The 18,807-nt window shown below is 33.5% G+C and overlaps 2 protein-coding genes across 5 annotated transcripts in view; both read left to right on the top strand.

Annotated features, from left to right (window-relative positions):
• LOC111049001 (bromodomain adjacent to zinc finger domain protein 1A) overlaps positions 1-1,150 on the top strand; it is an 80,210-nt gene extending 79,060 nt beyond the window's left edge. For 2 of the 3 annotated variants that reach the window (XM_039426507.1, XM_039426508.1), the window contains one exon: positions 248-1,150. In XM_039426507.1, coding sequence (XP_039282441.1) covers positions 248-362 — 115 coding nt within the window. In that variant the 3' untranslated portion in view covers positions 363-1,150. The remainder of the gene's footprint in view (positions 1-247) is intronic. The other variant, XR_005571135.1, reaches the window with a different exon arrangement.
• Positions 1,151-5,133: 3,983 nt separating this feature from the next.
• LOC111050845 (protein phosphatase 1A) overlaps positions 5,134-18,807 on the top strand; it is a 31,937-nt gene continuing 18,263 nt past the window's right edge. The window contains exons 1-4 of one of the 2 annotated variants that reach the window (XM_022337210.2): positions 5,134-5,365; positions 7,430-8,073; positions 10,173-10,430; positions 15,318-15,435. In XM_022337210.2, the coding sequence (XP_022192902.1) occupies positions 7,519-8,073; positions 10,173-10,430; positions 15,318-15,435 (931 nt within the window). In that variant the 5' untranslated portion in view covers positions 5,134-5,365; positions 7,430-7,518. The remainder of the gene's footprint in view (positions 5,366-7,429; positions 8,074-10,172; positions 10,431-15,317; positions 15,436-18,807) is intronic. The other variant, XM_022337209.2, reaches the window with a different exon arrangement.

Below are 18,807 nucleotides of genomic sequence, written 5' to 3' on the forward strand. Positions count from 1 at the left end.
TCAGTGAGTGAGTGCCATTTTGCTTTTATATATATAGATAAAGAGCTGTATTAATTCTAAAATCATGTTAAAATATAGGTAAGAAAGGTTTTGAACTCGTGGCACAAGATTTCTTTTTCTAGCCACGCCAATTATTTAACTACAAATTATTTATTCATTTTCATGTTAAACTGTTGTTAATTGGTGAATATGAACTATTTGTGAACCTATTATAATATTGTATTAACTTGATGTGTTTGCTTCGCAGGACCGGTGAACGACTGCAAAAAATGTTCGAAAAACTGTGCAGCGAAAGAAAAATGAACATCGATGTTGATTATGAGGTCAAACCTCCTAATCAAAAAAAGCCGAAGCTCATGTAGACTCGACAACAAATTAACCGAACAAAAATTGTCCTCATGTATGAATGAGTATTACGTGCCTCATCCTATTACAATAACAATTATTGTAATTAGTGTCTGTTGGCTCTTAACACCATGAACAGTTTTATGTGTTTTATGTCTGACATTGTAAATTATTGTCAAACAATATTTGCTACGCTGTGCGACAGCAATTTGTGAAATTATTTTTAAGTCGTGTGTGTAAAAAAGGGTCTTCTAGGGAGTATCACCTTTTGAAATTTATACAAAGTATGTTTTTCATTAGATATCATCATGATTGAAAATTGCCAAACTTAACTCTTCGGGAACTCATGGGATTTTTCTCACTAAAGACCTTAATTGTAAATGTTCTATGAAGTTTCATCTCTATACTTCCAACATATTTCATTTGATATTGAAGCTTTTCTCTTTGGAGACTGTACAGGTATTATCCCTGAGTATACTTGATTGAAATTCATTTTTATTTCTTTGGGAACTAATAGGACTTTTCTCACTAAAGACCTTAATTATTGTAATTATTGGAGACTGTACAGGTATTATCCCTGAGTATACTTGATTGAAATTCATTTTTATTTCTTTGGGAACTAATAGGACTTTTCTCACTTAAGACCTTAATTATTGTAAATGTTCTATGAAGTTTCATCTCTATACTTTCAACATTTATTTCATTAGATATTGAAGTTTTTCTCTGCGGATACTGTACAGGTATTATCCCTGAGTATACTTGATTGAAATTCATTTTTATTTCCATAAATATTTCGTGCTAATAATTTCTTTTAATACTGTTGGATTATCTATTATTTTTCTCATAAACCTTTTGAAAATACAAGAACAGTTTTGTATGTTTTTTATTGTCTATGTTTTGTATACTTCCAGTGTACAAGTTTCGTTGAGTAACTGTAATATTGATTGAAGTATTCATGAAATAAGTTTAATATGAAAGTAATCAATTTTTGAAAATTGTTGAATTCAGATTCAACAACATAGAACATAGTACTCTACACTATTAAAGCGAATGTGAAGCTATTAACGCTTTAAACCCATAATAATAAAGTTCTGCTCTCAAGAAATGGATATATTTTTCCTCTTGTTATGTATCATCGATGAAAAACTTTAAGAACTTCTAAATATTTTACTTTGATTATTCACTTTCTTATCTTTAATACTTCGTGGCGACCCTTTTTTCAATCGCGGATTTGTATGGTTTATTTATATTTTTATTCCAAGTTTAGGCTTTAAATCGCATTTCTATTATTATAAATGTAACATTTCTTATTATGACATTAATGTAGTAACTAAATTTCTGTACAGTATATCATATCCTTCTAATAGCAAACCTAGAGATTCAGATTTAGTTGTCTGGATTAGATAGATATTTTAAATTTTTATAATTTATTTTTAGATTCTGGTGAGCTGGTTGAATTGTATTTTTTTAGTAAAAATTAGTCTTAGTTTGGTTGTTGATTTTTGATTAACACTCTAAATAGCTATAAAATAGCTGTTTATTGTTGTTGGAAGCAAAATAAAATGGTTCAAACTCCAAGTTTAAGAATTGCTTGCTAAGAATGATTTTTCATAAACAACAATATGTGAAGAATCTGTTGAATTTTTCTTTGAAAAAATGTTAATTTTGATTACTTATATTCTTTACATTCTTTGAAGAAGTGCTCACTCCCAGTATTTTGTTTGATGTTTTAGGGTTGAATTTTCATCAAAATAAAATTTAAAGAATAATAATTCTCCAAAAAGATTGTTGGTCAAGAGATAATCATGCCAAGCATAAAAACAATCTATTTTCTATTCCTATATGAATTTACAGGACTGATAGGCATGTATGCAACGAATTTAGTTTTTGATTTCATTAAATTTTAGCTGTTCTCTCAAGAATTATAATTTCTCATTTTTTGTTATTTTGAATCGCATCCTTATTGGCACTTTGACATGGAAAAAATGTACAAAAATATGAGAATTTCTTAAGCTATATTTATTTGAAACATCATACAAATACGGTTTATTTATTTAGTTATATTCTGTGGTAACCAATAATGTTGTCACAAACTGTGTTTAACTTAACTTTGAATTTTTAAAAACTATTTAGAAGTCATATAAACAACACTTATTGTACCTTAAAGATATTATTTATTATTGATGATATGTATTCAGTCATTGTTTCATTGAATAATTAATCTTGTATTGAGATCCTTTAATTTTTATTCAATTTAATATTGAGCTGGAACAATTTGAGAAAAAATGCATTGAGTTGAAATTTCTGTAATAATACAACAATCATAAATCATGCCTTATTGAAAGGGCCAAATAAACTAGTTTAGTTGAATTTTTTCATAAATTTACGTTCTTGATAAAGAGTAAAAATCATAATTTTTGCAATCGAATTATTCATTTTCTATAAGAATTTTAATGGTATTGATGAAAACAATTTCTAAAAATCAATCAACCAATAATTGTACACTTGAAATTATTTATATCCTATGAGACTCTTTGAAGATCTTGCTTCTTGGTAAATCCCATTTTCAATAACTCATTTAATTACATCCATTCCAGTGCATTTGACCACAGAAATGTTTTGTTTTTTTTTCCAAATACGGGTATTATTTAGAAGATTACGGTACATCAAATTTCTATTCACCGAATCTCAATTTCACGTTGAAGGGAGCCGTAATTTCTGGATGTTAAATGTGTAAGGATTATTTAAATGTTGGTCGTTCATGAACAGTATTGTTTAAAGTAATGCATCGATTGAATAAGCATACAATAAAATGAAATAAAGTTCTACTTTGATCACACTTCTATTAATTTGTATCTGTTTTAATCGACTAACATTCATTTCTAGTTTTTAAAACTCTGGGGCTTATCAAAATATTTATTATGTACAACACTTTCAATACAGGATTTTTTTACCTGAATTCTAAATTTATTATCATGTTCATTTTTTGTTAATTGGAAAATGTACTTTTCATTTCAATAAATTATAGTATTGTAATCAATAAACATTTTATAATAAAACACATTTATTTAGCACTGGTTGTACCTTATTTTTGTATCATCATAGTTTGTTTTTATCTTATTCCATGTTTTTCCACGTGTGGTCTGCAGTGCATAATTATGTTTCTTCGAGCAACGAGTTGCATTTGATAAAAACCCATAACTCGTTTTAAATATTTATAAAGCTGGTTAAATTTTAAGAAAATACCTTTTTGAAGGGACAGCTTCTCTGATTGGTTCTCGTGAAATTAATCAAGATTAAAATTTAACTGGATTTGATGCAACCGGGCCATTATGCTTTATTCTTCGTTCAACAAATTAAACAAATCATACCATAAAGCAAATACAATATTGTTTTCTAATTCCTAATTTGTGCTCCTTATAAGCTACCCTGTGTGGGGACAATTCAATAAAATGGTCAAATATTCCACCTTTTGACGTACAACTGAATTTCAACTTGACGGCTGATACTTGATGTCTGGGTCGTTGGCCGGATGACCCGGTAGGAGACAGCGTCTCTTCGTCCAGTTCATTGAGCTAGTACAAGGGCCGCTCAAGAAGTTGGGTTTTCAGGGCTTTCTCGAATTCTTAAGTTCCATTTCCTGAACATCGGTGGGAAGTTTGTCGAGGATCTTCAATGTCTCTATCTGGAAGCTCCTCTGATTGCTTGTCAATCGTGTTCGTGGAATTTCCAGGTTCCCCGCTGACCGTGTATTGTAGCTGTGGACCTCATTTCTCCTTTTCATTTGTTCATTATTCAACCTCTCATAAGGGGGTGACTTAGTGGTTGTAACTAGAATATTATTAAACTGGTACATCATTTTACCAGGGTTTTTAAGGATATGAGGGGTTGTAACTCAAATATTTTAAATGTTAACACCCATTGTGTGTGGTAGGTCTACATCATTTTCAAGTCCTTTTTGAAACAAGAAATATGACATCAATAAAAATGTTCTATGATACTTTTATCTAAAATGGCGGCTGATTGAAATTTGAGTTTTTAAATAAATAAGTTAATTGATAAGGTTTAATTAGCCGCCATTTTGGATAAAAGTACCATAAAACGTTTTTATCGATGCCATCTTCCTTGTTTTAAAAAGGCCTTTAAAATGATGTACCACTCAATGGGTGTTTACATTTAAAATATTCGAGTTACAAATCCTACATCACCTCCTTCTGAGGGGTTGAAATTCTGTTGTACGTCAAAAGGTAGAGTACCGGTACCAATAACTTGTTCTGAAAGTTACAGTATCATATCTACAACAGTCTCCAATTTATTGAAGGGCTCCCATACATATGACCCACTCTGTATATAAATGCAAAGAGTATAAAAATGTAAAAGTAATTGAACCACCCCCTTCTGGATAGGGGCTTTTGCAAAACAAAGTAGATCAACGACAGACTGAAACATGTTTGTGAGTGTGTGTGTCAACTTTGTCGTCAGACCACTTTGACTAGTCTCAAGGTATGGGTTTTAAAATCTTCAACTTCGACACAAATATCTATTATATCTGATGTTTTTATCATTAACAAATTTTATAATCCCAATCATAAATTTAAATTTCCACAATATTTTTTTTCTATTTAAAAAAAAAAAAACAAATTTGAAATCAAAATGTTTGTTTTGTTCAGGAGTAAGAAATATAAACAGGCTTTTCTATTATTTGAGTCCAATCTTATAAAAATAATTCTCCCTATTAACTATTAATATTGTAAACTTTTGTGAATGAGCATAATAATTTAATTTTCATTTCAATTCATGAAGAAAATCCATTGAACATTTTCTCCATTGAGGACAAACTCAGCTGTTCACTTATATGACATCATCATTGTTTTCTAAATATAGTTCTCCTTGTACAGAGCATGCGCAAGCAAGGAACAGCCAACAGACAAATCCGCCATTCTCATTCATCATTGCTAGTCTTTTACAATGTTTTTGATAAGTTTGTTTTTTAAATTGTTATGATGTTTTATAATTTGTGGTAAGTAAAATAGTTTGAATACTTAGCTTTTTTATTGTTTCAACAGAGTATCTGTGTGTATATATCGATCAATTTCCAAATACCAGAATGCTTTCTCTTGAAATTTACTAACGATGTGAATTGACAAATTCATGATTTGTACTGTAAATCCTGCAATTCTTGATTTTCAATTCAAGTTTTCTTAAAAAGCCATACTAATTGGATTATTCAAGTCTTAATATGATCTGCATTGTGTAGGGTTCTAGCATTATGTATTTTTCTCAACTATTTGGGTTATGAATTTTTTTGACCTAGTACGTCAAAAAGGTAGGCTAAGTAACGTCTTTAATCTTTATTCATCCTAATCATTTCGTTGTTTTGAGCACATGATAGAGGTCATTTTAAATCACTGTTTATATAACTGATAAATTTTCCAATACATTGATTGCAAATTTAAATACTTATTCTCTTATTCCGTTACTTATAAATTTAATTTTTGCTTCTCACTTATATATAGAAGATAAACTTGTTCATAAACTTGGAAGTACATTGAAGTTAATTGAATAATTGGCATGACTAACCTTGTGAACATCTGTCTCAATCTATGTTTATATTTTTGTATTGGAATTGAATCAATTCCAATGTATCAATGTTGATAGAACTATTTTTGTGTCGCTTGCAAAGCCAAACTTTTGTATTTAAATTAAAAAATTTTGATCATGGGAGGCATATCCAATTTTTGTTTTTCAGTTAAGAATGTTTAGCTTTATTTTCTAACTTGGTCATTTTAATCATCATTAGTTATATTTTTATTTTTTAGTTGGTATAGGCTACATCATTATTATTTTACGATCAAAGTTACAATTAATTTTTTCCAATTCTTAGCTTCCTTATCGCATTTTACATTTTTTTATCGTTACCCGACTTTATATTAATGTTTATCAACTATGAATTTTATCAATACGGTTACACAATTGATATAATCACCATGTATTGTTATTGGTTTAGATGAAGAAATAATGTAAAGCTCAATTGCAACATGCTTGTTGAATTTTTAACGTTATTCAATAAACTGAATTAATTTTTTTGCCTGTTACACCAGTGAAAAAAACCAGTAGTAACCTATTCATATCACTACACAAAGTATTAAGTATGAGTGCTGGAATATCTAGTTGAATAATAATAATATCGTGTAACCTGGCTGGCTCAGGTCTGGTATTAGAGTTTTTGTGGTCGCACTTGACCAATTTCAAGGCATCTTTCATCTTTTCTCTACGATTTAATTCAATATCCCAGAAATAATAACATGATTGTAATTAGGATACAAACTGGATCAAAAACTATTAATAAGTTGATGAATAAATAGTTTTTACAAAAACTAGTAATAATTTGATGAATAATTAAATATGACTAACAGGAAACCCATGCTCCGCAATGGGTCCAATTAAAAACTTGACCCACAATAATTTTAAATAAGCCTATCTATAACTATCCTTGGTAAATTGAGAATCTCTATGCAAAATTTCAAGTTAATCAGTTCAATACTTCTTTCCTATCCCGTACGTGTATAAGCCAATCGTTTTCTTTATTATAGTAGGTATAGATTAAAATAGATGAGCTTTTATTAATTTATATAATAAGTACATTATCAAAATAATAGGGAGAGGAAAAATAAGGTAACCTTGTGCTATTCCTCTCCCAAATCTAGATTAGGTTGAACATAGTTCGAAATAGGTATTCAAATTCGATTTATATTTTATTCACAAACTCATTACAAATGCAGTACATGTATAAATAATATAAAACACTTGTGAATTTTCCCCACATAGACAAGTCTGTTACTTACTTACTTACTTACTCCTCGGCTCTACAACCCATTGAGAGTCTTGGCCTCCCGCAATATGCCTCTTCATTCGTGCTATTCCTCTCCCAAATTTAGATAACACATAGTCCGAAATAGTTTAAGTCTTGTAGTCCTTCAATTCACAAAATTTTCAGTCCTGAAGTATTTTCACAAAGTAGATTTTCAAATTTGGATGTTTCAAAACTAAACATGGAAGAAATAATCTTTTTTTGTTGTTGCAGATTCAATGGAAATAACAATGGTTGAACGGTAGAGGCGGCGTGTTGTGTTGGAAAAAGGGTATACAAGAGCAAGGGATACACGAGACACAATGGGCACGTTTCTGGACAAACCGAAGACTGAGAAGCACAACGAGCACGGATGCGGCAACGGGCTGCGGTTCGGGGTGTCGAGCATGCAGGGCTGGCGGGTGGAGATGGAGGACGCCCACTGTGCCATCACCGGGTTGGGGGAGGGTCTCGACGATTGGTCCTTTTTCGCGGTGTTCGACGGCCATGCAGGTGCCGGGGTGTCGGCCCACTGTGCCAAACATCTGCTGGAGTGCATAGTGGCCACAGAGGAGTTCCAGCAATCTGCAGTGGCCGACGGCATCCGTTCGGGGTTCCTGCATCTGGACGACCGCATGCGCGAACTGCCGAAGCTGGCTTCGGGTGAGGACAAGTCGGGCTCGACAGCTGTTTGCGCGCTGGTGTCGCCGCGACACGTGTATGTCGCCAACTGCGGCGATTCGCGCGCCGTGTTTTGTCGCAACGGCGCCCCGGTGTTCGCCACCTGCGATCACAAGCCGGTGCTGCCCGCCGAGAAGGAGCGCATCCAGCAGGCGGGAGGCAGTGTCATGATTCAACGCATCAACGGATCGTTGGCGGTATTTATTCATTATTTCTTTAATAATATTTATAATTATTATTTATTCACCAAAAATATTTACGATACAATGTATATTACATATGTACAAAATTAAGCCCAAAAGAATCACGGGATACACCCAAAACGGAAATGCATAATAATATTAATGAAAAACAGTTCAAGCTTAGTAACGAAAATCAAATTACATTACCTCAATTTTAGGATACATTTTTTTAAATTCCGGTAAAGAATCTCTATCTCACAATTTTCAAACATTTTATCGTTAAATAGTTGAAGCAATGATCATTATTATAATAGAAGCCATTCATAAACCGATTTTGATAGAAATTCTCATAGTAATGTTATGAAAAATGGAAATAATAGTAAAATGCGAACATGAGTTGTTAATTGGGAGGTCAGGACAGTGGAAGCTTGTAGAACTAGCGGGACTAGATGGACTGAAAGGAGGCATTTCAGAGAGAATGAAGGCATAGAAGGTATATTCAGAGGGAATGGGAGGAGAAAAAACGGAGAGTACCCAGAAATTTGGGTTATAGCCGTACATAGCGACTTCCACTATGGGAGTAGACTAGACTCTAATAATAATAATAGTAATCATAATTTTGTATTGTCATGAGTATTTCGACAAATAGGCTACATTGACATAGTCAGGTATGTTACAAACATATCACAAAACAATACTTTAATCATATAATAGTAATACTACTACAGTTATTGAATAAAGCTAAAAGAAATCACCTTTAAATTTTTATTATAAATCAAAAATGTCACAATACATCTATTTTAAGTTACACTCAACTGATTGGTGACTTGTCAACTGCTATAATCATATTTATAATGGTTATTCAATTAAACCAATTAGACATGACTTATTGACTAACTAGATTCTACCAATCACAGATTAGTTTGATATAGATATAGATTTGTTCTAATCTCAAAAAAGGCTCTGCAACAGGCTAAAAAACTTTTTACTGGTGATATTTTTCAATTTTTTTCGATTTGTATACCATCAAGCTATCAAAATAAACAAGTTTTCTCATGAAATTTTTTTCCGATCACTACTTTTGAGATATGAGCGTCCAAAGTTGAATTTTTGGGACAGATCATTTCAAATTCTGTAAGAGATGAATTCATGAAATTTTGAGAATTCCTTAAGGTTTTCTCGATTGAATTAAGGTTTTGTCGATTGAATAGAACGAAAATATCAATTTTTGAGAAATTTATTCAACTTACAAAAAATGACCAAAATGATATATTAATAAATGTCTGTACAAAATTGGAATAGATTTTGAGGTAAATATGGTTTGCATTAGGCTCAACTCACACTACATCGACTCAAATCGTACGACTCCAGTCGAGGATACTCCAGTCTCTCGACCTTACGACTTTCTTGCTCATTGTCATTACTTCAGTTCCATGCTACTCCATTTTCTAACCATACTTTATTAAAAATATGAAATCCAATTCGTCATTTCTGCGCATGTAACAAATTTTATAATAATTATTATGAATATATTGTCTTATCTAATTTTTAATATTGTCTTATCTAAAATGATAAAACATTATTTTCATAAAACATAACCTCTCTTTCATTAAAAATGCACGGTACTATGCAACTCAAGTCGAGGCTCGACCAACATGTCGACTCGTCGCTCGACTCAGTCTCACAGTCGTGAGGTCGCGGAGACTAGAGTAGACTGGTCTGAGTGTCACCATTTGAAAACACATGCTGCGTCGAGAAGAGACTAGAGTCGCAGTCTCTTCTCGACTTGAGTCGCGTAAGTGTGAGTTGAGCCTTAGTCTCTTGATCTCAATCTACAAATTAATCTCACTGCCGGTTTCAAAAAAGCCGGTTAAATTTTAATCGTGATCAATATCACGATTGAAATTTGACTGGCTTATGTGCAACCGGACCTCAATGTTAATTTCATGTTGCTATTCATCATATCTCTATTGATCCATTCATGAAATCATCACAAATAGAACCGTTTGTACTATATTATCATTCATCACCTGGGCTTTAAATACTTGTGGAGAGTTGCCTTTGTGAATGAATAAATGAATATCTTTTTTGCATGATGAAAATGTTTTCCACAGGTGTCGCGCGCGCTCGGTGATTACGACTACAAGAACGTGAAGGGCCTGGGGCCGTGTGAACAGCTGGTGTCCCCCGAACCCGAGGTGTCCGTGATCAACCGTGTGGCCGCCAGTGACGAGTTTCTGGTGCTCGCCTGCGACGGCGTCTGGGACGTGATGTCCAACGAGGCTGTCTGCGACTACATTGGCTCGCGTCTCGCCCTCACCACTGACCTCGAGGCCATCACTAACGATGTTATCGACACTTGCCTCTACAAGGTACGTATCAAATTATGGTGTTGTGTATCAAGTTGAGATATGTGTGTTGATACTGTATGATTTTATGTTGATACTGTATCATATTGTGTTGATACTCTATCATGTGTGTTGATAATGTATCATATGTATTTATTTATTTCTTTACATTACAATATGAGGGCACCAGGAAGAAATACTTCCCATAATAGCCCTTTTGACACAACAGAAATTACAATTCTAATATATTAATAGTATAATATAATATAGTATAAGTCTAATCTAATGTAGAGAATTCACTAAATTAAAGAGAGATAGAATCTACAATATTTTTTTAACTAAAATATAAAATGAAAAAGAGGAATATGATGATGATAAGCATAAATTAATAAGAGAAAAAAGAACAAGATCATTATGTCAATATTTTGAACCAACAATTGAAGATGATAACGAGGGGTATGACGTTGTTGATGATTATGATGATAAAGATGACGATAATCATGATCACGACGACTATGTTGTTGAGTGTAAATTAAAAAGAAAAGAAAGAACAAGATATATTACCAACGAGCAATTGACTCCAACATCAATCTCCTTACTTCGAATTCCGATTCAACCAGGTGTGACCCTCTCTCTACTCAGCCCATTCATCAGTCTCTGCACTCTAGTTAGAGGCGAGAAATAATCATGCACAGTCCTGCTTCTAGGCAAAAAAAAAACAAGACAGAATTCCTGGCATTGAAGGAGGGCACATAAAAGTTAAGCATTGACAGAAGCACAGGAGAATGCACCACTCCATCAAGCAGCGACCAAATGAAAAACACTGAAGTGAATAATATTATCCCTGCGTGAATATTGTGTTGATGCTGTTTCATATTGTGTTGATACTATATCATGTGTGTTGATACTGTATTATTTTGTGTTGATACTGTATCATTTATGGTGATACCATAGAGAAAAGATAAGAAGATATCCATCCATGATTGTAGAATTTGTTTGGAAGTTTTGTATCAAATTATGGAATTCTGTATCAAGTTGAGATGATACTGTATCCTTTTCCTTTGAGAAAAGATAGCAAAAGAAGACATCTCATGGTATCTTGTTCCTCTTCTTTCGGCATTACAGCTCAGCGGAGCTTTAGCCTCTTCAACAATTCGCCTCCACTTCAAACGGTCACCTACTTTCTAGTTCCAACCTCTGACCCTCATCAATCTAATATCTGCCTCCACTTCATTCAGCCAACGATTTCTTGGCCTGCCTCTTTGTCTTCTAGATATCTCATGGTAGAGGTCGTTCATATTCCAAATTTCAATCCGATTTTTTGTTAATTCAAGCCAATTACTGTTGACTACTGTCTTTTATTAGGGTTTTGTTGGGGTGAGAGTGTAAGAACGGCTCAGTGTGAGAGACTAGCAGAGTCACATAGCTTCTCGAAAAATAACCGCTAGGACTATCGGATTGAGTTAACAGTGAATTTTGCAATATAAACGCCATATTCCATGAGATATCTTCTTATTACTTATAGTCAGGAAGTCCAATAGTTTATAGTTAATAGATATAGGTATAGTCTTAATAATAATAATAATTATTATAAAATTTGTTACATGCTAAGTAGTGATGAATAGATCTTATAGTTTTATTAATAAAATAAGGTTAGAAAATGGAGTAGCATGGAATTGAAGTAGTGACAATGAGCAAGAAAGTCGTAAGGTCGAGAGACTGGAGTCGTACGATTTGAGTAGAGATAGTGTGAGTTGAGCCTTAATCTTCATAGATTCATTCTCAATCTTCAAACTCATTTCAATACGGTGGTCATGATGATGATGATGATGATGATCGTCATCATCATTCACAAATTAAACCCTTACCAAATGAATTATTCCCAGAAGGAGATGCTAACGATGAAAGAAATTTAAAAATCTGAGTGAAGCGAGTACATTTTGTAAATTGATAGCGGTGCTGTTCAGAAAAAAGCAAGTACCTTCCTGTCTTGAGTATATCACCTTGCCCTCTAAATATTTTTGGTATCGTAACTGGAAATCTATTAATAGAAGTGATATTCTTATACTTCGATATCTAGACTACTCAGTCTCCTGCAGAGGCTACATTAACTCCTGCTGCGGTCTAGACATATCTCACTCTCTCTCTCTCTCTCTCTTCTCTCTCTCTCTCCTCTCTCTCTCTCTCTCTCCTTCTGCTTCTTTAGTGTCTCTCTGTTTGTGTAAGCAAACATAAACATTTCATTTTCTAGAGTCGATTGCCAAATGAAATACTTTTTGCTGTTCGAAATGGCGTTGATTTTGTTTGTGACTAACGCATCATAAACATTTCACATTTCTCGCTTCAGACCGACCAATCGATGAATGTTATTTTAAAGCGTTGAAATCATTTGCTAAGTACTCTCATTCTGCCTGCGAGCTGTGCTGTTTACTCAACCATGAATTAAGAGCTGCTTCTCCTCACAGTTTTTACAAAGTTTGGACTTACAGACTGTATTCACCTAATATGTAATTACTCATAGTTCATTCAAAACATGGTAACTATCAGGACTTGACTTTTACAAAAAAGTTGATAATATTAATGCACTTATTAGTTGGATAACTATTACTATGTGTTATCTAAATTTTGGAGAATTTGGGACTTGTTTGACTTTTACAAAAAAGTTGATAATATTAATGCACTTATTAGTTGGATAACTTTTACTATGTGTTATCTAAATTTGGGAGAGGAATAGCACAAGGTTACCTCATTTCTCCTTTCTCTATCATTTTGATAATGTACTTATTGTATAAATGGATAAATAAATCCTACTATACAAAAACAAACCCATCTGTACATTCTAATACATTGAATAAATATCTAGTCCAAAATAAGTTTGATATACTCGTATTTAATGGATAAGCAATTAAATTTCTATAAAAATTAATTTTTCATTATCATGATTGCTCGTCGACTGAGTCTAAAGCTATGATAATAATTGATTCATTAAGTAGATGATCCATTCATTCATTTTTATTTCTCTCAAATACAAGACAAGTTTATTATATTGTTTCTATTTCCGTCATCCAGTTTTAGTTGAAACTTCAACTTACATGGATTTATTTGGCAGAAATTGTTGAAAATTAATAATAATTGAAAAAAATCGCTATGGAAATGTTATAAGCTACTTCTATTGATAGAAAAAATGATGTTGGTTTTTGTTTGTGGGGTAGGTCAAGGTCAAAACTAGCCTGACATATATTTAAGCCGTCAATGGACCTCTTGACCACAAAATAATAATAACTAAAAGTGTATGAATACAAAAAGCAACAAATAAATACAACAAAGTATATATAAACATACACCTCCATACATATAACAGGTCACTTAGCAGTGATTATTGTTTCTCAACAGTCAATTTGCTAACCCACATTTAAATTTTTTCTTTGTCTCCAATATTAAGTCCGAAGGTAGTTTATTGTACATTTTGATACCGATAGTGCCATAACTGTTTGCTGTTTTGGATAGTCGATGGTAGGGTGTGTCAATTCTATTACAATTCCTTGTGTTGTAAGAATGTCTATCAAGTCTCAATATAAAATTTGGGGCCGGTTTCCGAGCTCGGGATTTGGCTAAGTTCTAGACATTAAACAGCTGGAGTCAGAAAATTGGCTTTCCGAAACGGGGCGTAGTCACAATCATTGTCATAGTGACGTTTGAATTAAATTTCGAAAAACTAGAAAATCGAACACAAAATAAAATAAAGAGAATATAGTGTAAAGCTTCAGCTATTTTGAATTATTTAAAAATGTCTAATTTCGTCAAGGAAAAACGTTTCCAATTATAGAAATGAGAAAATAAAAACTGCTACTACTGTTATAAAAGCTGCGACTACGCCCCGTTTTGGAAAGCCAATTTTCTGACTCCAGCTGTTTAAAGTCTAGGACTTAGCTAAATCCCGAGCTCGGAAACCGGCCCTTGGTGAATTTTGAAAGTATTCTATTAATTTCATTTTTACCAATAGAAATGCTAATGGTCCTGTTGATTAGTTTATGTGAATTAAGTTACTATCTTTTACAAACATCAAGACTGTGTATTCTAAATTAAGTTGTAAAGCAGTTTTGGGTGAATTTCTCTTGTTTTTACCTGAATTTTATAATATTTATATCATATACTATTAAACGAGCAACTTCTGTTTATATGTTTGGATGTTTAGATGTTTATATGTTTGTATTGCACCGGATCTCGAAAACGGTTCTAACGATTCTCACACAATTCAGAACATGGTAGGTTTATAATATAAAGATTCGATTGCACTAGGTCTCATCCCTGGAAAAAATCGCTGAAGTACATTAAAAGGATAATTATTATTCATCCTTGGAAAAACAGCTGATCTGGTAATATTATTTCGTCTAATAATAATATTAATATTATTTTGTGGGACTGTGTCAAAATTATGACTCAGCTGTTGAACTTTTGTAATCATTCAATCAGGTACTTAGTGCCGGTTGCAAAAAAGCCGGGTTATTTTCAATCCGGATTAATTCCAGTAGATCCATCTTTTTGAAATGGTTCACGTGAAGTAAATCAGGATTTAATTGAAGTAAATCAGTCTTTTGTGCAACTGGGCCTTTGTGAGGGAAATTTTTGCATTCCTCTGGGAATTAATCTCAATTTACTGTGATTAGATAGAACATTTCTGTATGAATGTTATTATAATTTCTTCTTTCGTAATAAATTTATTATGCTTTTGTTCTCCAGAGCGAAGCTCGGTCCCCGATATTGGATTTTAGTAAAGTAAATTCGTATGCCTTTCTGTTGGTGGGGAGTCCCTTGCGGATGAATGAATATTATTAATATAATATATGATTTTAAATTTATCATGGAATATTTATTTTTATAATGATTTTTGTATGTTTGTATGTATTGCAGGGAAGCCAGGACAACATGAGCATAGTGCTAGTGGCATTCCCTGCCGCTCCCACTCCCTCCCCGGAGGCGATTCAACGCGAGAAAGAGCTTGAAGCCTGCATAGAGAGGCGAATCACTGGTCAGTCTCACCACAAAAACATTTAGGCATTACCATTGAGAAAGCATAAAAAGATATCCCATGTTTCACATGATCCTTCAAATCAAATGTTTCTTTATTATGACATCATTGCACTACAAGCGACAACAATTTGATACAATTTTTAAATCCTTAGGCTACTTGCACACACACCGATTTTAGACGGCCGGTTTTTTACCGGCCGATTTTTTATCGGTAACAAAATTTTAACGGCTACTTGTTCACACACCGATTTTTGGACGGTCGATTTTTTACTGCCTGATTGGTATATTCACACTAAGTGCAGATTACGGGATCTTTATTTGATAATAGATTATTGGTAATTAGAATGAATTATGGCTTCTATGTTTTGAAAATATGCTTAAAAGGGAAATGGGTCTATAGTTATGTTTATGAGATTTGTCGCCGTTTTTACTTTCCTTGCCCTATTACCATAGGTAAGGAAAGTAGGCTATTGCTTTCCAAAAAAATTTAAGGTACCCTAATTTCATGTTTTCTATACGTTTCATTACTTTCCTTGCCCTATTACCATATGTAAGGGAAGTATTGCTTTCCAAAAAAATTTAAGGTACCCTAATTTCATGTTTTTTATACGTTTCAAGGTCCCCTCAGTCCAAAAACATGATTTTTGGGTGTTGGTTTGTGTGGGTGTGTGTGTGTGTGTGTGTCTGTGAACACGATTACTCCATTCCTAATTAACCGATTGACTTGAAATTTTAAACTTAAGGTCCTTATACCATGAGGATCTGACAAAAAGAATTTCAATAAAATTCAATTCAAAATGGCGGATAATGGCTAAAAAACTATATTTTTGTAAAGTGGAAAAACTCTAGCTATTTTAAAACCGTCTGGAAAGATACCCTGTTTAAGGTTGTTGTTTAATATTCTAGCCATGTGAATGGTAAAAAGTGATTAGGACGAATAAAATGTAAAATAAAGGAAACTACTTATCAAATGCGTTTTTTTCTGTATCCTCTAGATTCTTAAAATCATTTTTGAGAGTGCAGCAAACTTCTCTGCATGCATCCCTGGTGAGATTCCGGTCTTTAAATGTTTCCAAAGTCTTATCCCACAACACAGGTCTTGCTTCCACTAACAATATAAGGATATCATTATCTATGTCACCCATTTCAAACGTAATTTCCTCACACTATTATATCAAAAGAGCAGAGCAGTCGGCTGGAATGGCTGATGGTGTAGCGAGAACTGGCAAGGACGGTCGGAGAAAAATCGGTGTGTGTGTGTGTGTGCAAGCCTCTATTTACTCACGGGCGCCACTGTGGCACCGGTGGTACGCAGTGGCAGTGGCCGGCTGCTCGTCGGCATTTTACCGGCGCCGATAAGCGGTCGGCGTGTGTGCCAGGTCCCGTTCTTGCCTGCGCGCCACTATTGGAATTTGGACGGCCGGTAAAAAACCGGCCGCCCAAAATCGGTGTGTGTGTGTGCAAGTACCCTTAGGCTCAACTCACACGCGACTTAGGTCGGGAAGAGACTCGACTCTAGTCGAGAGCATGTGTTTTCAAATGGTGACAGTCGCGGAGACTGGAGTCGACTGGTCTGAGTGTCACCATTTGAAAACACATGCTCTCGACTAGAGTCGAGTCGACCTGAGTCGCGTAAGTTTGAGTTGAGCCTTAATGTTCCAAATTTCAAGCATCACCATAGAGAAAAGAAGATATGCCATGATAGTAGAATTCATTCAAAGTTTGGAAGTTGTGTATCAACTTATGGTGTTGTGTATCAAGTTGAGATGATACTGTATCATATTGTGTTGATACTGCATCATTTATGGTGATACCATAGAGAAAAGATGAGAAGATATCCATCCCTGATTGTAGAATTTGTTTGGAAGTTTTGTATCAAATTATGATGTTGTGTATCAAGTTGAGATGATACTGTATCATAGTCTGTTGATACTGCATCATTTATGGTGATACCATAGAGAAAAGAAGAGAAGATATCCATCCCTGATTGTAGAATTTGTTTGGAAGTTTTTATCAAATTATGATGTTGTGTATCAAGTTGAGATGATACTGTATCATAGTCTGTTGATACTGCATCATTTATGGTGATATCATAGAGTAAAGAGATAAAGATTTCCCATGGTATAGGTCGTTTATGTTCCAATTTCAAGCCCATTTTAAAACCTTTTATGAAAGGTTTTTAGTTTTAAAATTACAAATATGCTAGTATTATTCAGAATTTTTGAATTAGACATTTTGTATCTTAGTTTGCAAAACGCTCACTTGAGGCGCTGATGTATGAGTCGATTCGCGATTTAAGTCGCACTAGTGTGAGTGTGATCAGGGCCTTACTGTATTCCTATTCAATGCAGAGTGTCATATGTACTTTTTTAAGCCCCTAGTAAAATTTATGATTCAAGTTCACAATAGTACTTCTACAACTTGTCTGGGCGCGTTTCAGGGCGCTAGGTCACTACCTCCTTAAACAAAGCCGTAGTGCATTCGTGTGACGTCAGCAGAGGTAGGGCTCCTACACCAATAAAAATTCGTTGATTTCAGCTGATCTATATCAGCTAGTGTTTTTATTGATGTAGGAGCCCTACCTCTGCTGACGTCATACGAATGCTCTGTGGCTCTGTTTACAAAGGTAGTGGGGTTAGAACCTATCATTTTACAACCTATCCACCCCATCTTCAGCAGGCAAGGAGTAATCTACCTTAATCTACTTAAAACTGGGGAGTTTTGTTGGGGTGGATAGGTTGTAAATTGAGGGGAATAAAATATATTACCATATTTTAGTTTATTCTACTGGTGACATTTTTCAAATTTGGATATCATCAAGTTATTAAAATGAAATGGTTTCTTGTGTAAAGAGTTTTTCTGTTTATTACATTTTTCGAAAAGTTTTGACAAGATTTTATTCCATTCTCTTTGGAATATTGGCGGAGTTTGTGAAGTATCGATCATATCGTGATTGATTGTCGATAAAACATTGGAATCTATCGTTTGTCTATAGGAAAATCTATAAGTAAAATATTTTAGAAAAAAATCATAACATACTAAGATTCAAGAATTTTCATTTCCTACAAAAACTTAGCAAAAATCAATAAGCATTGTCATCAAATACTTTACAATAACATGAAGTACAGTAAGTTAATAGCATAAATACATTCGAATAACAATATCGTAGAATATCTAGAAAAATCAAAAAAACATAACATCACAGTCATAAAATAATTATAAAAATACAGTCATGATAAATGATATTTCATCACATTGAGTAATGATGTTTACTGTTTTGAGCGATTGTATGTATTACCATTATACATTGTGATTACACAATGAAAGCTGCTATGATATTGAGACTCAAATTAACGTGATTCCACATTTT

This window comes from Nilaparvata lugens, chromosome 4 (genome assembly GCF_014356525.2).
Source record: "Nilaparvata lugens isolate BPH chromosome 4, ASM1435652v1, whole genome shotgun sequence".
Taxonomy (NCBI): Eukaryota; Metazoa; Arthropoda; class Insecta; order Hemiptera; family Delphacidae; genus Nilaparvata; species Nilaparvata lugens.